A 23,494-nucleotide genomic window follows, 5' to 3' on the forward strand; every position below is an offset into this window, starting at 1 on the left:
GCATCTTGCTCGCCAGAAGATCCACTTCTGCTTTAATCCCCCAGCAGCCCCTCACTTTGGTGGGGTTTGGCAGAGGGAGGTGAGATCTGCCATGTCAGCTTTGTATACCGTTTTGGGTTCCCAGTTAGTTCCGGAGGAGGTCCTGATCATTGACCCTCAGTTGCCCCGAGGTTTTCTGGCCTGTAGTTGAAGTCATTCAGTCACACCTGAGCCCCGATGGCCATATCAGATCAGCAGATGTGCAGATCAAGGGTAAAATCTACACCAGACCAGTCGCCTGCTTGGTTGTTACAACATTGCCTTCAGATGATCCTACAGTTCCTAACCCTCCTTAATAGAGTCTCCTTTCCTGAATACAAAGATGCTTCTCACCTTTGGGGGAGGCTGTTGAAAAGGCTCCTTTAAGAGAGGACTTTTATTCTGACTTAGTGCATAATTTTCGGGCAGATCACTCTCGTGAGAGAAGCTGCTGTTGCCTGCTGAACTGTTATGTTGCGCCGATTGCTGAAAGGACATTTATTCTTGTTATCTGTGACATATGATGCAGAAGTTACCTTGAGGTGTTAGTCATTGACCTACAAGTAAGCATGTTTGCCTTTTGTTTGTGTTTATAGAGATTGGTATTTAGTTATTTATAACTGCGTCACACACGCATGTCCAGACATGCCCTCAGCTGTTGTTTCTGTTAGTCTAGCTTAATGACACTGTTCCATATGTGATTATTTCTTCTTTATTGAGATGTATATTGTTGTATGAGATGTAAACTGTTTTTGGTTTTTTGACGATTCTTTTGGGATGTGAATTTCGATATTTTGAGCTGTTTATACCAAACGAGCGATTACAATCTGATGTGCTGTGTTATCCATAGAGTTAGATGATTGCTTATAGTCTATAATGTACAATGTGATACCTTATTTTCCTTTATTGGATTGTATATTCCATGGTGAAATGTTACTGATGAGGATTTAGTATGCTTTGGCTGCCTTTATGTACCAATGGATGTTTATTATTGTATGCCCAGCAATGTTTGTTATTCACTATCCTTTATGGTATTTCTTGTTTTCCAGACTAATGCCTCTGCTGCCTGTAATTGATACCTACTTGTAAAATACCTGTACCTCTGCGGCTTGTCCTTTTTATCAATACATCATCTAAACCTGCTCAGCTGTCTCCTCATCCTTATATTAAACTGTGCTCTGATAGGCACCGTGAGGGGTCACATCAGATCCAGACAGTCAAAGTCTCCCAAACATAGGGCTGGGTAACGAGTTCTGTACTTTTTAGGTACCGACCGAATTGCCTCGATACTACCGAGTACCGAAACATGTCTTGTTTTTCAGTACCAAATTTCAGTACCTAAGTGGTTAATCTCGTCAACGTCAGTGAAACAATAAGCATGCAGCATGATTGGCTGTGGCGGAAAAACACTAGTTTATGTGGCTGCCCAGAGACGTGGCTCGTCGCACGTGAGGCTGTAGTGTGTGTGTGTGTGTGTGTGTGAGTGTAAGCGTCCCAACCCAGATAGATAGAAAATATGTGGAAATGATCAAAAGTGTACCTATGTACCAGACTCGATGCCAGAAGCACGCGATGCAATATTTACGACAAGATAATTGCTGCCAAGACCGGCAACACGAAAATCTGATAAGGCACTTAAAAGTGCACAGAATACACTTTTCAAAGTTTTTTCGTCTTCGACTACAAGAACTGGAGCGCGTCACAAATGAACCGAAACTCAGCGTATAGGATACTTGCCTCACGTCACAGACATGAGAAATAGTCCTAGAAGATCAAAATATGTCTAATTTTAAACAAAACAATTAGAAATAAATAGTTTGATTACCTAAACCATAGGCGCACGCGCGTTCACTGCTGAAGGAATGATGAGTCAGCATTGCCATATTCATCTTTGCAGCCAACACACTTAGTAATCACTTGTTCATTAATAAACAATTAAAATATCTCCTTGCTATTGTTTCCCAACACATCCATAATCATTAGGCTACTTTTGCCAGTGCTTTGCGGCAAGCCTCATGTGTCCTGAGCGCAAGGCATATATCGCATCCCACAGTAGCCTATATTTAATTCAATTCCCATTTATTTGTAGGCTATAGCATTTTTTTACAATACATATCGTTTCAAAGCAGCTTTACAGCAAATGCATGTGTCTAAATAACAATTTAGAGTGATCTGTTATCAGAGGTGACTGTGTGTAATGCATTTCAATTAATTTTCATTCAGTTTCATTGTTAAACAATGCATTAAGTTAAGGCAGAAACAATGAGCTCATTGAAGTAAAGAATACATGTTGTTAAATTATTAGGAAACATAGAAAACTTTAACATTGGTGATTTTTTACAGACTCAAAATATGAGTGTAAAAAAGTCAACAAACTGAAAAAAAAAAAAAAATAGGTAATGTTATATTGTTAAAACTGGTTTCATAAAATTGGTATCGAAAAAAGTATCGTTCAAGAGCCGGTATCGAAGTCAAGGTATCGGTATCGGTGTCGAAAATTTTATTACGATAGGCCTACCCAGCCCTACCCAAACAACACCAATATAAAATAGTCAAGTTAATGCAGTAAGATTACTGCCATTTACTTGAGCACAATTAATAAATAAACCAAGGCATTAACTTCTTGATAGTAGGCTATCAATAATATCTGGATAGGACTTTACCAATCATATATGGTCATAGTCGTATTGTGATGCCACACTAAGACGCAAAAATTTTTTTTAAAAATCATCCTTTACTCACCCTCATGTTGTATGACTTTCTTCTGTAGAGCCTTTTTTATTTGTTGTTGTTGTTGTTGTTGTTGTTGTTGTTGTTGTTGTTGTTGTTGTTGTTGTTGTTGTTGTTGTTGTTGTTGTTGTTGTTGTTGTTGTTGTTGTTGTTGAAAAAGCAACGTTGAACTTGTTGACATCCATTGAATGGAGAAAAACCTTATTCTGATCTCAGTCGATGAAGTTGTAAATAGTAGGCGAATGTAATTTTTGTTATCTGCATCCAACTATGTCGGCTAAGTAGGCCTATACATTTCATGAACATTCTGCACAAAATCTGCTTTAATCATTTCAAGACAGACATCACTGAATGTAAGCATAAATTGCTTTTCAGTGACGAGAGTTCAGTCACCGCTCTGACGATTCAGAGAAGGATTTTGGAACGAACCTTATGCTCCAGTCGTGATTTTTTTATTTACCGAATCATTAAATGAACTGACTCACAAGAGTCATTTTGGTGGTGAATCAATTGCCAATTCGACCTGTATTTGTTTGTGGCGCGTGCAGGCCACACTTTTTATTCTTGTCTTTTTTTGGTAGCAGTCTAAAGCATAGTTTTTTTTTATGAATTCAATTTAGACTGCTATCTCACATTGAAAATTCGGAAATGTTTTTTTTCTTTTGCGAACGGAATCGGACATGTGACTTTGCCAGCAGCGGTGAGCGAGCTTTCAAAGCATTTGTGCTTTCTCCATGATGGCGCGGAGCAGGGTCTCTCAAGTGAGGACATCCACAACATGGAGTATTGTTGCACAGAATATCAGCATGGTGATGATTGGGAAGCATGGTGATGATTGGGGAGCATGGTGATGATTGGGACCCTGATTAAAAGTTATATTATATTATTTTAAAAAATATTTTAATCTCAGTCCGAATGTGATTTGATAACGAATGAATATATAAAGAATATCATGGCCATACCATTATTTTACCTTGACACAAAAGTCCCTAAATGCAGGGCAGGTGTGGTTGGCGGGGCTGGAGTTGTTTAGTGAAGTTCACAACGTTTTCGGGAGGAGTGAACCCATCCAATCTTTCAATTATCTGCCGGAGCATATAAACCGCTCACCTTGCTCTGGCATCAGCTGTTTGGCATCCCTCCACCTCCCCAACTCCACCAATTAATTTAGACATCTTACTACCATACTCATCATCTAAGCATTAGGCCTAGTAGTCCGGGGTATAGGCCCTATCTAAGCTCGAAGTAGTTGAACCTGCTTCCTCGAGCCCCTCCACTGCGGACAGCAAGCCAAATAAGCTTAACCTTATTAGCTTAAAGATTATAACTTAAAGCTGCACATCTCAAAGCTAAGCAACAATTCCAGTCTTCAGACATTTTTTTTTTAAGAACAAGCAAGACTTGTTTCAATGTCAAATAAACATAATTTCATTCATTATCAGTCCTTCTTATAGCACAATAAAGGTTCTTGGCATCCCTGAATGGTGTTTAGTGTTGGTCCATTCAAAAGTGGCAGGTCCTTCTGATTAGACATTAGATTAGAAAGATAGGTTCAGATTTTTGTTCACCATAAATGAAAAAGTAGGCTCAAAATTACAGCATACAGTGTTAAATGCAAGTGCTTATAGAAAATATAAAGAACATTTTTAGTACCAATTATAGTCCAGAAACTCATTATGGTACGTTAAGTGGTTCCATTTTTGTGTTTTAATTATATATATATATATATATATTTATTTATTTATTTATTTATTTATTTATTTTTTGTATATGCAAGCATGTAAGATTTCGTCATGTCCTTGAAATTATTTTCTAATAGCAGTTCTCTCTTTCTTGCCAATGTCTTTTTTTGCCATCTTTGCTGTTTTTCCTGGTCACCTCATAGGTCAAAGTGATAGTCAGCCTTTATGGATCCTTGTGTTTGGATTTGTGGAGTTGACTCATAAAGTGTAAGGAGGGTTTCACTTCCTCTTCGCCTGTTGTTACATAATCATTCATTTCCCGCTCTTGCTCCCCATAGTGATTCCAAACGCATTTGTTTTTGTGTCTTCTGTGCTGAGTTTACAGGCCGGTGACAGTCAGAGGACAGTGAGTAAGAAAAGAAGTGGGAAACCTGCCTGAATTCTGGCATCTATGGTTAGTGCATTGCAAAATGTCAGAAGGAGGTATAATATAATATATTTATATTTACAATATTATTGACAAATTGTTGTGAACATTACAATAAGGCACTTCAAAAGAGACATACTAACTCTATTTCTTGTGCATCATTTTCTTTCCAGGATCTGAGTTAATTTTGCATGATTAAGGAAGTACATTACAATGTGTAATGTTTTTACCTATTTTAAATCATCTTTTTCATCTTCATAGTTCATTTTATATGATCTGTGAACTTTTCCCAGCCACAACTAGTGGTCGTGCTTTACGTCCTTTACCCTTCTGCTGTGTGTATGTCTACACATGGAGAAAGCTATTTAGAGTCTCCTAAATTGTACCTTTTAATGTGCTAAGTAGCTAGAGACTGTTAAAAGTTTGCAATTAAATGTGTTGATTATTAAAGATTCATTAAATGTATTGCTTCTTGGAAATAGTGTCTTGTTTCGGAGTGTCCCTCCAGACTCACTATTGCTTAAAAGAGGTGAGACTTCCAAGTATGCAGTTCTGCTTGCTCAATACATCTATAGTGTCTGTTGAAATTATGGTTGTGCTTTACAAGGACCCAAACCAGGGCACATTTTTACACCTGTTCTTATGGACCTGTTCTGGGCCTTTTTTCATAGTATATTCAACTGTATTTAATGCTACTTAATCTTGCTACATAATAACTTAGATAATTGTAACCTTTTAGCAAATTTTTATGCATTCTTTCTTTTTTTCCAGTGAAGACTATTGATGTAAGCATGATAGTACTAGAGAAAAGTTCACTCAGATCTTGCAGTTTAGGACAGTGCAGTAAAAAATTATGTCATGGATTATGGCAGTAACCAAAGTTAGGGAAGTCTTTGAGGGGTTATTTTTAGTGCAATTTTAACAAAAGAAAAACATGTTTGCTTTGCAGGATGTCTTACTTTCTGAAATCTTAGGTATAACTTCAGTATTTAAGTACCGTAATTAAGAATTATTCTCACCAAATGAGTACTTGAAGGAAACCGTGAGGAGCAATTCCTCAACAACTGTTAGATTGCCAGTACTGACTGTAAACAGCAGACTGTATTTTTATGTACAGTATGCTTTTTTTCTGGCCATGGGAAGTTGTAAAAAACAGGCAGGTGAAAAGTAACATTTGAGGTAGTTGGGTCCAGTGCTCGAAGTGGGGCGGTACTCACCGGTACGCAGTATCGGCACTTCTACATTTTACTCTTAAGCGTACCTGCACTTTTTCTTGCGTACCGCTACTTCTCGCATGTAGCCGGTACTCGACCACTGACAGAAAAGGCGCCAGTGTCACGCCCGTTGATATGTACTTCGTTTGCAGTGCGTTTTTTTTCCGCACCCATGTTAACAGGTTCGAGCTTTCACACAGCACGCGCATGCGGTCCGTCAATGCGCTCCTGGTGCTGTGCGTATACAGCAGTGCAGAGATCGTTCCGAGTGTATTTTTGCTATGCTGCACGCGGTGAATTAAAGTGACAGCTCATGGTTCGTGGTCAAAACACAGATTGACATGAAAATATAATAATCTCACCATAAATGCATTTAATTAAATAAAATGTAGTAATCTAAATGTATTTTTGGACTTGCAGGCTTGGAGGAGTTCCGTTTTCGCACACACGCATGACTTGTTTTAATACATTTATGTTGTTAATAAATAACAATAAGTTTTGTTTTTCACTGTAGGAATCTCAAATGTCATGATTTGTCAATGCAAGAGAGTACCGGCACCTTTCTTTTCCCACTTCAAGCACTGGTTGGGTCCACTGAACTTTAGCATGCACTGATAAGCATACCATATTACAAATTATCTACAAAAAGAATGATTGCATTGCCAAGTAAGAGACATTGAAGGAACGGACAAGTTCACTGAGGAACTCTTCATCCATGTTCTCGACAAAATGAGGGGACTGTTTCTACTGCTACTTGGTGAGGCCATGTTTTTTTCTTTTTGTATCAGTTCAAATACAATAAACAAGGGTGTATTTTACTGTGAACCTATGAGCCGGTTAAATGTAAAGGTCTGCAAGGTGATCAGAACCAGCTGCTTATGTCCTTTGATGATTGTTTAGCATGCATAATGTAACGTTTTATGAAACTATTTCCTTAATATGATCAGGTGCCAGTTGAAACCTGTTTGAATTGTGTTTCATTTATGTATCTTCATTTGATCTAAATGTTTATGCTTAAAGTTAGAAATTTGTATGTGGATATGCATGGATTTCTATACAAAAGTACAAAAAGAAATGGATTAGACTAGAGACTGCAGAGTCAAAATTGCCCAGAATGTTTGGAATATCCCAAGTGGCATAGCTGCTATCAGGACAAATGTCGCTGCATAATTCCCCACACTGTTATTTTTTCATGCTTTTGATTACTTCACTATTATTCTATGTGGAATAAATTTCACGAGTTTGAATTACCATTCAATCTTAATAGTAAATGGTAAACAAACAAAGGAGGCTCAAGCTCCAAGCTAAACCCCCCATAACAGTTCAGCGCAGAGGAAGAATAAGAGAAATTGAGGAGGAGATAAGGAGGGATGCTGAAAGAATTGTCTCTTGGATGACGCAGTGACTGCTGCTTATATACACTCGAAAGGATCATTGACAGTACTTAATGTTTGGAAGTATATTCAGAATAAACCGAGCAATTCCAATAGGGTCCTCTCACCATTGGTGCTTAAATAATGAAATTTTTAACTGAGACCTTATAATAATACTCTCTAAATTTTAATAAAATAAACTGTGCATTCATTAGTTAGTTTGCGTTTATATGTAGTTTCGATGCGCTTGGCCTCCTGCCCTGATGGGCAGTTCCAGTGTATTCACTCTGAAGGCTGTCTTTCCATGGAGCAAGTGTGTGATTTCCACCCCAACTGTGCAAATGGATCAGATGAGGAGTTCTGTGGTACAGTAGTTACAGCATTGTCATCTTAATCAAATTATGTTTTCCCTTGCTGATGACACATCTTTATCATGTAGTAATATTTACTAACTTGTATTGTAAGGCTATTATTTTCCATTTATTTGCATGCAACAACACAGAACATGTATCACAATTGTATAGGAGAGCTATACAATTGTGAAATCAATCAGAATCAGAAAGAGCTTTATTGCCAAGTGTGCTTGCACACACAAGGAATTTGTTTTGGTACTGAGGCTTCCAGTGGACATATACAAATACAACATGAAACATAATACTACAAATTATGAGAATAAAAAATAAAAATATATGAGAATAAAACTATCACAGTTGGGTTTAGTCAGAATAGACATTTTCAGATTTACAGATTATGAACCTATTTACAGTGTTTTGAATATTATAAATAAATAAATCTACATATAAGTATCACCTGAGCTGATATATGTTCCGTGCAACACCTGCATGCAAATAAATGGAAAATAATAACTTTACAATACAATGCTAGGTTCACAATAATAAGAAATAGCCTATCTTTTATCACAGGCTCTTGTAACTTTGAGGAACATGTATGCGGATGGATTGACTCCAGTAGGGATGAATTTAAATGGCGTCGAGAGATGGCAAACATCAGTGCTATCCCTGGTGTGGACCATACCACAGGATCACCTTGGGGTAGGCTTTTGGACTAGGACAATCAACTTGGATTTGATTTGATATCATGTGAACTTTTCATATTTAGACTTTTATATTATTTATAGGTAAAGTTATGCATGCAGAAGGTGATCTTGTAAATGTTTTCTCGGAAGCAATTTTGGAGCACACACTTCCAAGGGCCACTGCACTCGGATGCAAGATAAGGTGCAGAAGCAGCACATCAAACACTCACGTTTAAATAATTCATTTCTAATCGCTCAGATTCTCATTTTTTTAGTAATTTTTTTTTTATGCTTAGTAGTGTGAGCACAGTTTTGTAATCTTTTTATTTCAGCTTTTGGTATCATCTCCATGATCCTGTGAATATGTCTTCCGACTTTTCCATGAGTTTGATCGGTGACACTTCATCTGTAAAGTTATGGTCGATTAAAAGGGGCCAGACTAATGGTTGGGAAAATGCTTGTTTGTTAATTGGAAATCGTCCTCTGGGCTTGAAGGTAATGCACTGCATTCACAGTCATCTCAATCACACTAAATTATTTTTGGACACTGTAATTGGAAGAGTTTTGCTGATTTTGTGTTAATGATTTCTTATTCCATTTCAAAAACACAGCTTGTATTTTCTGTGAATCCTTCATTCATCGGAAATCAGGATATCATGCTGGATGACATTACACTGACAGACTGTGCAGAGGGAGACATCCCTGCAGCTTCAGACCAGCTCAGCTGTGACTTTGAGAAAGACACCTGTTCCTGGTACCATGACCAGTCAGCTGAAATCAAATGGAGGAGAGAAGATGGACAGAACCCTTCTTTTGGTTATCAGGGACCTGGACATGATCACACCACTGGTTCGGGTCAGTAAGGTTTTTAAAAGTTTTTGGAAGAAACCCCTGATGCTCAAAAAAGCTGTATTAATTTGATCAAAAACACAGTAAAAAACAGTTGTGTTGTGAAATATTTTTACAATTTAAAATAATAACTTTTCTATTTTAATATATTTCAAAATGTAATTTATTCCTGTGATGGCGAAGCTGAATTTTTAGCACCATGATCCTTCAGAAATCATTTCAGTTTGCTGATTTGGTGCTCAAAAATCATTCCTTGTCAATGTTGAAAAAACAGTTGTGCTGCTTAATATTTTTGTGGAAATTAGGACACATTTATTTCAGGATTCTTTGATGAATAGAAAGAACAGCATTATTATTTTTTTAATCTTATTTTTTTTGTCTTATTTTAATCAATTTGCTAAAGGTTTAGTAAAACTTTAGTTGCTAAAAATATATATACCTCAAACCTTAACCTAAAAATATAAAACTTCACTTAAACTAAACTAATATTTTTATTTTATTTTGTGCAGGCTATTTTATGTTCATAGCAGCACAACAGTCCTTTAAACCCCCTGAGACAGCCAGACTGACCAGCTTTCCACAACAGGCCAAATGTGTCAGCTTCTGGTATTTAATCTACGGTGGAAACATTGGTGAGTTAAGATCATGCTCTCATCATGATCTTTGAATAAAGAAAGTATAGAGCCAGAATTGATTTTTTTTTTTTCATCTGGAATTGATTGGATTGTAAAGTGGACATTTCATAAAATAATGTTTTTCATGTAATAATGTGCAGCAACAAATTCTGCATAATGAGACCAGGAATGTGTAAGAACTTGTATAAGATCAATTTTGAGTTCATGTTTATGGTGCTTAGTACATTCTGACAAACAATTCTACACACATTTGCATATATAAGGGTCTGTGCATCCTTTTCATTTATCTACCCCTTAAACCTCACAAAAACATATTGGTGATTTTTAAGTTGGTCAGATAGATAACTTTTGTCTAAGCTCTTTATTTGAACAGTCGAAAACTAACCAAACACATATTTATGTTACAGCATATGTTATTATTTATTTGCATGTACAAATTTACATGTGGTTATAATAATCCTGGGTGTCTGTGGCTGTTGAAGGTTCTCTCAGATTCATCACCAAGCATGCTAATGGAAATCGGACGCTTATGTGGATGAGGACAGGGACTCAAGGCAACAAGTGGCGTTTTGTGGACCTTAGTTTCGCAGACAGTGAAGAACCAATTCAGGTACTTAATCATACACACTATACCCAAGTGGATATATGTGTACATGTTTGTTCTCATGCATTGCATCTAATAGTTTATATTTGAGGGCATCCTGGAAGGCACTAAAGGCTACATCGCCATACATGACGTGCAGGTGTCAAACAGTATAAATGGGTCCTGCCCAGCAGAGCGGGAATGCACCTTCCAAGGCTCTCTATGTGGCCTGTCGTCCGACCCTACAGCTGATTTTACCTGGATCAGAACTAATGGAGAACTGGCAACTGGCACCCCCAGCCCTGCAACGGACCATACTTTAGAGACTGATAAGGGTCTGAATATCCATCTTAGCTACAGCATACCAGACATCATAGCAATAGGAACAATGTGATGATAATTCATATTTTTTTCATCCATAGGCTTTTACCTGAGTGCACAGCTGTGGAAGAACCCCAGTGGCAGCAGAGGCAGCATGCTGATGGATGTCAGTCACCCTTCCTCTGAGCACGGAGAGTGCTTGGTGTTCTGGTACCACATGAATGGAAGAGACGTGGGTTCTCTTAACATCTATGTCCAGGAGCTGCACAGTGTCAGATCTCAAATGCCCGTGTGGAGTGCGAGTGGAGATCAAGGAAAACAGTGGAGACACGGCAGAGCAACAGTCATAAGTCCTAACAGCCCATATAAGGTGCGTGTAGAAGAGTTTAAAAGGTACACTCAGTCATTTTTTATGTTGCACTGTGCTTACAGTATGTTATCATCTGGGACTTAAACTGACTAATGGTGGCATGAAAGTAAAAGAAATGTTTTCAGTTCCTGATTCTAGATTCACTGTAGAAACATTACTAACAGCCAAACAATTAATTTATTTTATTTTAATTTATTTAAGTGTCCAACAATATGGTGGTTATAACATAAAGACTGTAGTATTTGGATGGTCAGGTAATCTCAACATGTCATCCTACGTGTGGCGACCAGCTCCATGTAAAATGAAAACTTTTTATTGAGTATATGTTTTTTGTAATTATTTGATTTATTTTGTTAAAAATGTCTAAGTATTCTTCTCTTATGTAATTTAATTTTACATAGCTATGTTATGCTCGTACTGGGAGGTTTTGGCTCATTGTGGATGGCATGGCTTCTGACTATGTTCTCTGCTTGCTTTTAATAACGTGCAGTATGAATGTAAAGCGTGTCTGCACACACACTCATACAGCCATTCATACAATTTTTTTAAGTAGAGCCATAAACAGGTTCAGTGTCAGTACCTGTAAAACATTAACTGGGGACATTAAATATGGTCAATATAATAATTTGGTAGGAAGTACTGATTGTACAATAATGTTTATTGCCCAATAAATATGACCTGCGTGTGCGGGCAGGTATCTATTTCTTTTTTAATTTTTGTATTATACAGAGGATATTAAAAATCATATTGGTATTATAAATTCTAACAATGAGGCTTATAATTCCTGGAAAAAAGCCATCCCTTTTATCTCAATGGCAGTTGCACTGATTGGTCATCTTTGCTTTTGAATACCTGTCAATGGAGAAAGAGGCCTTTTGCTTATGAAATGATGTAGTTATGACACATACTAACTGCTAAAGCTAACCAGCCAAATCCTGACCTCTGGAATTCTGCACATTTATGCAATCTAGTTATGTTTCAGCCTCTGGTTTACTGCTTGAATAACAGGTCATATTTGAAGCGGTGGCTGGAAATGAGCAGAAACATGATATTGCCATTGATGACCTAACAGTTCTAAATGACCCTTGCCCCCCTCATGGTAAGTCCTTGAACTTTATAATCACAAGATTATTTAATTGCTGCTGATCTGGAATAAATTAAGTAATTCCTTAACGTCTATTCACCTCACAAAGCACTTAAAATATTTTCAAAAAAAATTTTTATACTAAAAATTTCTCTACTATCTAAGTAAAGCTGTGCACATGATTCTCTTTAGGGTTTTGTGATTTTGAGATGGACATGTGCGGTTGGGTGAATACTCATGTCAACGTCTCAAGTGTAGACTGGAGCTGGACCTCTGGAACCAGTGATGGTGCATTTGCCCCTGAGGTCGACCACACCACAAACACTGCCATAGGTAAATATCAACACATTTCGTACTGCTGTTTGTACACCGGGTAATAGAGTGCTCCTTTTTATGTAATTATTGACTCTTGAAATCAAACCCATGGCCACAAGTGCAGCACAGGAAAGTAAATGGTGCCAATGGGTTGTAAATTTTGGAGTACCACAATTAGTGCTGCTGCATGATTAATCATATCGAAATCACAATCGCAATGTCAAGCCCATGTGATTATATGACGCATTTTTATCCAGACAGCAATGGCTTATTGATCATTATAGGTGTTATCAATCATTTAGTTGTTGTTGCTAGTTTGAGTTGAGAAATACACATTTCAGAATTATCACTAATCTTTGTGTGCATTTTGCTTTAGGACCAAGCAAGTTGACTCATGAAACCATTTGTTTATTATATCGCAATTGCATATCGCAATCGCAATATTGATATCAATAATCGCAATATGACATTTTCCCCAAATCGTGCAGCCCTAGCCACAATCATAAACCAGCCACTCTTATCCGGGAACAAATCAAAAGTCAATCTTCATTTATTCTGATAAAAGGAAGACATACCGGTAAGACATACTGTCAACTAACTGGGATACAATGGAAACAGATTTACATCTGAGTGCAGCAGAATCAGTCACTTTTCACATTCATTACATCTTTTTTTTCCATATAATGAAAGTGAATGGTGACTGTCATTCTGCCCTTTTTCTTTTATATACTTTAGACATACATGTCTGGAACAAAATTGTAAATTTTGGCTGAACTATCCCTAGTGACTGCTGAGTAAACTGTGTTTTGACATCCACTCATTCTCTTCTATCCAGGTCACTACATGGTCTTTGACACAAATGCCAGAACAGATCAGATTGCTCATTTTGAGAGTGAGATGATGGATACTGAATCGCAAGGCTGTTTGGAGTTCTGGTACCACATGCATATGTGGAGCATTGGTGAGCATCTACGTAGAGAACCTTAATTGTGTTTTAGACTTCGAAATATTATTGGAAGAGAGATTGGATTGTTTAAAATGATCTAAAACAGTTGCTGCATCCGAAATCGCATACTCTCTTGAGTAGGTACTTATTTTGAATAAGTAATTACTTCACGACCGCTAAAAAGTATGTTCTATATAGTATGAATGTGTGTAGTATGAATATAATCTGGACGTACTACATTCGCCATGTTGTCATTATCATGTGACCTACTAGCGTCAGATCCCTTTCAGTCGCTCACGTTCGACGTAGCCCAGTCTGTGTCAGATGCTGCCAATCCAGGTGGCAAGCGTAAGGCCAAGCATCCCTGACACAGGCCACCCATGGATGGGGGAACGAGCTCATCAGATGGTTACTGTTACGCCACTGGCTCCCCGGAGTCCAGCGGTATCCAACTCAAAAGAAAGAGCAAATTCCTCTGTTCCTAGGTCCCAAGAGGGCCAGACTGGCGGTGTGCGACCCTGTAAAGCCTTGCACCCCTCAGCTCCCTCTTGTATCGCCAGTCGGCAACTGGGTGTGGTTCGAGGACCCGGTCACGCCTTCTCACACACCCCATGACGTCACATGGAGACAGGTAAGTGTTGTAAACCACACACAGACCCCGCTTCGGGCCACCTTCGGGCGTTCCGAGCCGGGTCCCTGTCCTCCACTTCACTGCCCCACCCCAGGTACGTCTATGGTACCTCTGGTTCCCTGGCCTGGTTCGTAGAAGCCTGTAAAGTGCTTCCCAACTGTTCCAGTCGGCTCCTCCGTACCATCAGACTCGGCTGTACGATTCAGTTCACCCAGCGTCCGTCCAAGTTCAGCGTTGTTCGTTATACTTCGGTGTTGAGCGAATGTGCCCTGTCATGCGCTTGGACATCGCACTCCTACTGGTGATTGAACCGGTTCCTCCAGCATATATGAAGACCAGCTTCTATAGCTTGTACTTCGTTGCACCCAAGAAAGGTGGTGGGTTATGGCCAATCTCGGACCTGGGGCCCTGTACAAGCCTCTATTTAAGTTGCTAACGCAGAGATGCATTTTCAAATGCTCTGTCCCTGATATTGGTCTGCAGCGTTTGACCTGAAGGACGCGTACTTTAGATCTCTATCCTCCGCAACGCAGGCCATCCTGTGTTTTTGCATTTGAGGGTTCGAAGTGTCAGTACAAAATCAAATCCTACCATTTGAGTGCTACATAGCCAGTTGGGTCTTCAGGTCAACTGGGAAAAGAGTAAACTCGCCTACGGGCTGAGGATCTCTTTTTCCGATACGGAGCTGGACTCGGTCTAACACGGCTCACAGCAGGAACGTGTCTGGTCGGTGCTTCCAGAAGTGAGAAAGGGTCCCAGTAAAACCTTTTCAGAGGCTCCTGGGGCATATGTCAGACGCAGCCACAATGGCTTCCTCCATATGATAACTGCTTCAGCGCTGGCTTCACGGCAGAGCGGCACGCTCCATCTGACAATCACCTATGAAGGTATATTTGGTGCAAATCAACTGAACGCCTGTGACAGTGAAATTTGTAGTTGTAGAGAATAGCCACACATGTGTATCAGTAAATTTGAAGTTACAAAGAGAAATGTTTTAAGAGTTGCAAACTTGTAGACTTTTTTTCTCTTCCACAAACACAACAAAAAAGTTGCACCTTCTCAAATTCTTCATTGCAGGTGGAAAAATTATATTCTACAAATCACAAATTAAGAAACTCAAATGCTCACATTTTTGCTACAGTTGCTGCAGTGAATATAGCACAAAATGCATTCACACACCCACATCAAAAAATGTGAAGTCACAGAGAAATTATGCTCATCCGCAAATCAGTATGTGAATTCATCCAATGAGAGTTGCACACTTGTAGAATATTTTCTCACAAATGTCTTGTATATTTTTCTAGCACAAACACAACTACAGCTGCAAAAACACTGTTTTTCACTTTCAAGTGACAAGTTTCACACGCTCTCCCTTTTGCACCGTGAAATATGGAGCAAAAGTGAGTTGTGCATCTGTAGATGCAGTGGGCAGAGCCTACATGAATATTCACTTCGTTTTGGCCTATATAAAGCACAGCAATCTTCAACTCGTCATATAAATTGCACCTTGCGAAGCTTTAAAACTGTGTTTTTTACTAATTGTTATCATTTGTTGATTGCAATAAATTAAATAATTAAATAAACAGAAGATTAATTAAATTTAATCAGAAATTAAATAAACCCTCATAAATGTATCTGTGGGCTAACGCTTTTTTTTTACAAATATATCCTGGTGTGATTGTTCTTAAATTCTTGTTCATTTAAATAAGCCAAATCATTTAAGACCACACAGAAGCATGAATGTGTTGCTTTAATACTTAAGTACAATTTGGATTAAACAAAATTGTATGGACAAAAGTGGATAAATTACATTTGGTACAACTAAGGTTACTGTAAATGAGGGGGGAAAACACTTAACATTCTTTTACGGAATATAATAAGCAACCAATTTGATGTTCTGAAAAAATTATATTTACAAATATACATAATGTCAAAATAATGTAACACTATTTTTTTTTTGTTGTTGTTGTTGTTGCAAGGTGTGCTTGTGCTGGCTTTGATATAATAATATATACACTATTGTTCAAAAGTTTGGTATTTGTAAGGTTCCAGGTAGGGTACCAAGACTAAATTTATCTGAAAAACAGTAATATTGTGAACTATTTTTATTAACTGTTTTCTATTTCTATTAAAGGTTTCATTTTTCAAGGGCTGAAGTCAGAAGTGCCTCTAATTGAAGCCCAATTAAGAACATACATGTTTATAGAACATTATGACTTTAAAAACATGCTGAATGAGTGTTTGTTGTGCAACAAAATAAATCATGCATTTGTATCAGTGATCATCATTGTGTATGATCCAGGCACATAGTGCAACACATAAGGTCTAAGAAAGTACATGACAAAGAGAAACAACAGTGTAGGGTGCAAAATGTTTATTCGGACACTGATATGGTTGTGGAGTTATTTCCAAGAGATTATTGCCAGAGATGACACAGTTTTAAAGCTTTTGAAGTTTGCTGTGCTTTATATAGGCCTACACCAAGGGAATGCCAGCAATCATTCAGGCATTAACGAATGCAAAAAACATGCAAACTAATAAAAACATGATGAACTTCAGTTCGCACTGAAACTATATTTACCTTTTTTGATATAATCTATGAAACCTGCTGAGAAACGAGGAGCGTGAACTAAAATGAGCAGTTCCACGGGCATGCCCGGGAAACTCATGAATATTCATGTAGGCTCCACCCACTGCCTCTACAGATGCACAACTCACTTTTGCTCCACATTTCACTGTGCAAAATTGAGAGTGCACGAAACTTGTCACTTGAAAGCGAAAAACAGTGTTTGAGATTCGTCGCAACAGATTCAAGCAGCTGTAGTTATGTGCTAGAAAAATATACAAGATATTTGTGAGAAAATATTCTACAAGTGTGCAACTCTCATTGGATGAATTCACATACTGAATTGCGGATGAGCAAAATTTCTCTGTGACTTCACATTTTTTGATGCGGGTGTGTAAATGCATTTTGCACCATATTCACTGCAGCAACTGTAGCAAAAATTTGAGCATACGAGTTTCTTAATTTTTTATTTGTAGAACATAATTTGTCCACCTGCAATGAAGAATTTGAGAAGATGTAACTTGTGTTGTGTTTGTGGAAGAGAAAAAAAACTCTACAAGTTTGCAACTCTTAAAACATTTCTCTCTGTGACTTCAAATTTACTGATACACATGTGTGGCTATTCTCTACAACTACAATGTCACTGTCACAGGCGTTCAGTTAATTTGCACCAAATATACCTTCATAATCACCTGGCCTGCCGCCAAACCCTCAGCCCGTGATCAGACCTTTGTTTCTCCGGGCCAGCCGCCCCTAGAACAAGTGTCCACCAAACACCGAGGGTCCACGTACAACGGGCATGCAGTAACGGGGGATGCAGTTGCTGGCAGTACACCTTGCTTTGAGACACCGCTTCTAATCAAGCTTGCACTGGTCTGTACAAACACTGCGACCATTCCGCTACGCTTCCCTCACATGTCACAACCTGCCCGCCACCTCCTCCTTAGAGTCAGAAGCTTCTGAGGTCACTTCATTCCACTTATTTTCTGGACTGCTCAATCGTGGCACCTACTAGGCCTCACGACAGCCTGGGGCCCAGGAAAAGTGGAGACATGGAAACTCCATGTCCTGTCCCGAAAGGACAGGACGCGGAGGTTCTAGTTGATCTACTACAAAACATGTCGTAGACACCATCACTTCTGTGAGAGCACCCTCAACGAGGCATGCTTACACCCTGAAGTGGAACCTGTTCGTTGATTGGTGTTCTCTTTGGGAAGACCACCGAAGATGTTCGATCTCTTCAGTGCTTTCTTTCCTGCAAGATGGGCTGGAGCGAGGGCTGTCTCTCCACCCTCAAATTGTGTGTTGCTTCTATGAATTTACGCACATCATGATGCAGTGGATACAATCCGCCATGTTCCTGAGGGGAGCAAGGAGAGAATCCGCCTTGCGCCCCCCTCTATACCCTCTTGGGACTCATCTCCGGTGCTACTGCACTCAGAGACCTCCCCTTGAGCCACTTCGGGCAGCTGAGTTAAAAACCTGTTTTTAAAAGTACAGTTCTCCTTCTTGTTTGGCCTCTATCAAAAGGGGGACCTGCACGCATTTTTCGGTCGACGGATCGTGCCTGGAATTCGGGCCGACCAACTCTCACGGTTACCTGAGACACGCCTGGATATGTTCCCTAGGTCCCTACCTCTCCCTTTAATGGGACCAGGTGGTGAGCCTGCAAACGCTGCCCTGGAGGAGGAAGACCCAGCCCTGGCTTTTCTCTGTCCCTTCCGCTCCTTGCGGTTATAGTGCCATCATCTTGGTGTGTTTACCCAAGGTGCACTGTGCCCACCTGGGTAGTGAGCCTCTTCAAAGATAGAGTGTAGCTCATTCCTGGGCATTGACACAGGGTGCCTCGCTGCCAGATGTTTTTGAGTTGCGGGCTGGGCAACACTAAACACGTTCTCTAGAAAAATAGTCTATGTGTCGAGCCGGTTGCTTCCCGTGGGCTTCCGTCACATGAAGTCAGTTTCCCTGTAAGCCCGGATTGAAGTGTCGTCTTGCTGCGCCATTCCCTTCCTATGGACTGGATACGTGCGCCATTTTTGCTCCAGTAGAGTTCCTCTTTAGCCGAACCATGTTGAGATGTGGCAGAGCTTCCGATGCCAGGCCTAACACTTGTATGCACTGGTGGAACCTGTGTTAGGCTGGGTCCCATATGTTGTGCTCCCTACAGAGATCCCATATGTGTATTCTTCCATGGTACGGCTCCCTGCAGCGAGCCCGTGTCTTCCCTTGGCAGAGCCCACTCTGACGTCACTGTCCGGTGTGTCTCCCCCCTGTTATAGGCTGGAGCAACCTTAGTGACATTCCATATGTTGTACTGCCCGGTAACCCTCAGTCCATATGTATATCCTCCACATGTTACTTCCCTACTTGCAGGATGTGGATGTATTCCTCTACAAAGAAAGCGTACGCTTTCCTAGTGGTCTTGTGGAACAGCAGTGACTTCCCTGGCCTAAGCCCTATCCCGTCTCCGGCTCAATAATGCGGGGGGATCAGAAGGATTTTGTCTAGGCACTGGAAGGTGGCAGCACTAGTGGCGTTTTAATTGGGATCCCAATCAGTCGACACGTCGACTATGTCGAACGTGAGCAACTGAAGGGGAACGTCTCTGTTACGTATGTAACCCTCGTTCCCTGAAGGAGGGAACGGAGACGTAGTCCCGTCACCACTATTGCTGGACCACCGCTGACTCCGGGCTCCGCTCTGCTTCTCAGCGAAAAACAACTGGTGTGTGCATCCACTTCCATATTTATTTCCGCACCGCAGGGCGGAGTGTGAGATGCAGATCTCACATTCCAATGTGAATTGGCTTGTTTTAACAGTACTAGAAGATGACAGGCGTCGACTACGTCTCCATTTCCTCCTTCAGGGAACAAGGGTTACATACGTAACCAAGACGTTACGTTGCTTCACTGTCATTCATAAATCCTCTCCCATGGCCTCATGGGATAGTAAATTGTTCATCGTATGCACACTTCAGAATCTTGCCGGAAGAAGTAGGTCAGAAGTACTTTTTGCCTACTCTTTTATGAGTACTGTGAATTCGGACATACTTATTTTGTCTAATACTGTTTTCGACCTACTATATATTAGGGAAGTATGCGATTTGGGGAAAAAATTCCAAAGGACTTATAGCAGTGGTTCTCAACTCCAGTCTTCGTGACCCACTGCTCTGCACATTTTTTATGTCTCCTTATTTAACACACCTGATTCAGATCACCAGCTCGTTAGGAGAGACTCCTTGATCTGAACTGAGTGTGTCAGATAAGAGAGACATACAAAATGTGCAGAGCAGTGGGTCCCGAGGACTGGAGATGAGAACCACTGACTTATAGTATATGACATATCAAATATGACTTATAGTCGGCATGAAACGGAAGTCTTTTCTTACCTGTTGTGACGTACTTCATATGTGACGAGGGAAACGGCTTCTCGAACAAGAAAAAAATTAGGACAGGACTTGATTTTGTCCATCGGGAATTGATTGGTTTGCTATTGCTGCGATCTCATGTGAGTGACAGGTTGTCCCGCCCTCATGCCAGTAAATGCGTCATCAGAGAAAAAAGAAATGTCGCTGCAAGTGGGAGGAAGTTATTTTGTTGAAAGATTAATATTTTATTTATTTTGATGAATAAATACTGCAATATTCTATAAGAAAAACAAGAATTGTCAATGTAACTTTAAAAGTATTTAAATTTAAAATGCTAAAAAGCACTTTTATTTTCCCTGTTTTATTGAAGTAAATACAGGGGGAACAAGACTGTAAAATAAAGTGCTACTGATTTGTTAATGGCTCAGTTCATTCATTAGGATTTTAAGTGAGGTCTATTCCTACGACTAGTTGAGGCAGTATGAACACCATGATTTTTCTGCCATTGTATATTTTGTGTTTATTATTGTAGATAAGACCAAACTAGCAATTTATGTAAATGAGTCCGGTTCTCTACGTGGTCTGTGGAATCAAACTGGCGATCATCAGAATGTGTGGCATCATGTCACTGTAGACTACCAATCATCTGAACGACACCAGGTGAGAGACTGATGCACAAAAACATGCCACACCATCAGATACTTGACAATAGCTGACTTTAACTTTAATTTTTGCAGATTGTGTTTGAAGCTGTGAGTCGACGCTTAGACACAGGTGTTATTGCTTTGGATGACATCTATATCAGGAGGAATACTCGCTGCTCTGACCTGTTCCCGACAACACCAGCACCCACAACCGAGCCCACCTCTCCACCTGCGTCCTCCTTGGACTGCAACTTTCAGGATGGTAAGAAATTAAAGAGCAAAACATGGATGTGTATGTGTAGATGTATGTATTTGTACAGTGGAGAAAAAAACTTATACACACCTCTGTTGAAAAAGCTGGATTTTATGGTGTAAAACGTTTAGTAATAATAATAAATTATAATTAGAACTTTTGCTCTTTCAATGTAAAAATTATAGCCTATGCATATCTATATATATATATATATATATATATATATATCACACACACACACACACACACACACACACACACTGTATACTGTATAGTGTATCTGTGTATACATAAACATTTATGGTCCTCATGAGGAAAACAGCTTACAAATCATACTTGATGTTATTTTTTTAAATGTAAAAATGCTGATAAAAATTGAAGAAAGTTTTCTGTGAGGGTTGTGTTTAGGGTTAGGGCATATAATATAAAGTTTGTACAGTATAAAAATCATTGTCTATGGAAAGTCCCAATAAAGCATTGAAACCTGTGTATGTGTTGTGAGCTGTCTGCTAATTATTCCAGATTTTTGCTTTCAGGACTATGTGACTGGATCCAGGAGACAGATGATGGATTTGATTGGATCCATCAAGTGGGTGGAAAGGTGAATGAACCATGGCTAGGACCTTTATATGACCACACCTTAAACAATTACAATGGTAAGATTCATTATTTTACCCTTTAGTGGGCAGATCGGGTCAGTCTATAATAATTTGTCATACATTTTCATCTTTTGCCTTGTAGGGTTTTATCTCATTGTAAATATGTCTGAAGAACATGAAACCAGTAAGACAGCTGTCATTTCAGCGCCGATGACAATTCAGAGCACTGATGTCTGTATTGGATTCTGGTACTACATGTTAGGACCATCTCTTGGAAACTTAGAACTGCTTATTGAGACGGTACTTTCAACATGGCATGTGTAATTGCGGTCATGATATGTAGTGATATGATTTCTGAAATGTAAGGATTCATGTTTATTGCTATTTATGTGTCAGTAAATCAAGCCAGTGTCTAAATGGTCAATTTCACATTGTTTATCTTAGTAGAATGAAAATAATCTGTTATTTAAATTGTAATAAAATTATATACAAAAACTCAGAAAGGAAGATCAAAGAACCCTGCCTTTATAATCGCTGGAGCTGTCAATCACACAGCGCAAGTTTATCAATGACTGAACTCTTGCCAAAACTCCCGTTATAATAAATGACGCTGTCTACACTGCACAATCTCTTATTCGCATTGCATTTGTACTGTTAGTTATGATTGAAGAATTCCTGAGAGTGCTGAAATCGAGTTGCAATGAGGAGATCACTGCATTCATGCCCTCAACACACATTTCTGTCATCGGCCACAATGCTGCAACCTTTCATGCGATGGGAATAGATCTAAATATAATGCTATAAACACTTTTTACGATTAGTTAATCTCGACAGCTGTAATAGTAAAAACATTGTAAATTTTTTCAAGAGACTTCCACATGTAATACTTATTTCATGTGCAGCGATGTTAGCCAATCACAGTAGTGGGTGTTTACATTGAAGTCTCACAGCAGACACGCCCCTTCCAACAGAGCGTTCAAATCGGCTAAAATCAGGGTAGAAAATGGCAAATTTTTATGTAAAAGTCATACTAACATTTTAAGTGCACCTCAGGAAAAGTTAATTTAAACGCATGCAGTTCATGACCCCTTTAAATGAAGTTCAGATATTTTTTGTTGTTGTTGACAAATAAAAAGATTAGTATTATTGGTTTCAGAAAACAATGGAAACCATCACATGGAGAAGAAGAGGCACTCAGACCTCTGAGTGGCTAAACGCACAAGTCTCCATTAGTACTGCAGACGTTGATCGAGTAAGCCCCCGTGACATGTTTTCTAAATCTCAATCTACATGTATGCATATTTAACTACAAAACAACAGGTAGAGCATGACTAATACCTTGTACAGGTAAAGTTCTCAGGGAGCAGAACAGCAGGAGGCAGCGGCTTCATAGCCATTGATGACTTCAGAGTGACTGCAGGAACCTGTGTGGAAAACAGTGAGTCAAAGCGTTCAGAAGATCTTATCTAATTACCAGACATTCTCAGCTATTAAATTGATCTCTTTACCAAAGACCCGTGTGGATTTGAGTCTCCCTCGCTGTGTGGCTTTAAACCCGATGTGACTGACAGCAATATCTGGCTCCATGTGGATGGCAGCAGTGGCCATACTGACCATACATACAGAACTGAACTTGGTGAGGGAGGGAATAACCGCTTTTGTTCTGAAAGAGTTTTTTTTTTTTTTTTTTTTGTAATGTAATGACCCATGTCATGTCTTTGTCTCATGACAGGCCATTCAATGGCTGTGCTTGGGTCCAGTCTTCAGAAACCAGAGGTTTCAAATCTTCTGACACCAGAGTATAGCCCATCTGCAGAGTCCTGCGTGCAGTTCTGGTATGCTTGTGTCAAT

The 23,494-nt window shown here is 39.4% G+C and overlaps 1 protein-coding gene across 5 annotated transcripts in view; it reads left to right on the plus strand.

The window, feature by feature from the left end:
* The first annotated feature begins 562 nt into the window (after positions 1 to 562).
* LOC143738236 (MAM and LDL-receptor class A domain-containing protein 1) overlaps positions 563 to 23,494 on the plus strand; it is a 44,175-nt gene continuing 21,243 nt past the window's right edge. For 3 of the 5 annotated variants that reach the window (XM_077230266.1, XM_077230289.1, XM_077230298.1), the window contains exons 1-21: positions 6,665 to 6,828; positions 7,681 to 7,809; positions 8,368 to 8,496; positions 8,583 to 8,682; positions 8,813 to 8,975; positions 9,092 to 9,335; positions 9,839 to 9,961; positions 10,447 to 10,574; positions 10,648 to 10,882; positions 10,970 to 11,238; positions 12,247 to 12,337; positions 12,515 to 12,655; positions 13,473 to 13,598; positions 20,680 to 20,807; positions 20,885 to 21,053; positions 21,581 to 21,700; positions 21,786 to 21,943; positions 22,800 to 22,895; positions 22,991 to 23,081; positions 23,157 to 23,279; positions 23,376 to 23,478. In XM_077230266.1, the coding sequence (XP_077086381.1) occupies positions 6,801 to 6,828; positions 7,681 to 7,809; positions 8,368 to 8,496; positions 8,583 to 8,682; positions 8,813 to 8,975; positions 9,092 to 9,335; positions 9,839 to 9,961; positions 10,447 to 10,574; positions 10,648 to 10,882; positions 10,970 to 11,238; positions 12,247 to 12,337; positions 12,515 to 12,655; positions 13,473 to 13,598; positions 20,680 to 20,807; positions 20,885 to 21,053; positions 21,581 to 21,700; positions 21,786 to 21,943; positions 22,800 to 22,895; positions 22,991 to 23,081; positions 23,157 to 23,279; positions 23,376 to 23,478 (2,894 nt within the window). In that variant the 5' untranslated portion in view covers positions 6,665 to 6,800. Of the gene's footprint in view, positions 582 to 4,786; positions 4,885 to 6,664; positions 6,829 to 7,680; positions 7,810 to 8,367; positions 8,497 to 8,582; positions 8,683 to 8,812; positions 8,976 to 9,091; positions 9,336 to 9,838; positions 9,962 to 10,446; positions 10,575 to 10,647; positions 10,883 to 10,969; positions 11,239 to 12,246; positions 12,338 to 12,514; positions 12,656 to 13,472; positions 13,599 to 20,679; positions 20,808 to 20,884; positions 21,054 to 21,580; positions 21,701 to 21,785; positions 21,944 to 22,799; positions 22,896 to 22,990; positions 23,082 to 23,156; positions 23,280 to 23,375; positions 23,479 to 23,494 lie in introns of those variants that run through there. The other 2 variants (XM_077230282.1, XM_077230272.1) reach the window with 2 other exon arrangements.

Source organism: Siphateles boraxobius, unplaced genomic scaffold (genome assembly GCF_051911475.1).
Source record: "Siphateles boraxobius isolate OS27281-9 unplaced genomic scaffold, OSU_SipBor_1 1, whole genome shotgun sequence".
Lineage (NCBI taxonomy): Eukaryota > Metazoa > Chordata > Actinopteri > Cypriniformes > Leuciscidae > Siphateles > Siphateles boraxobius.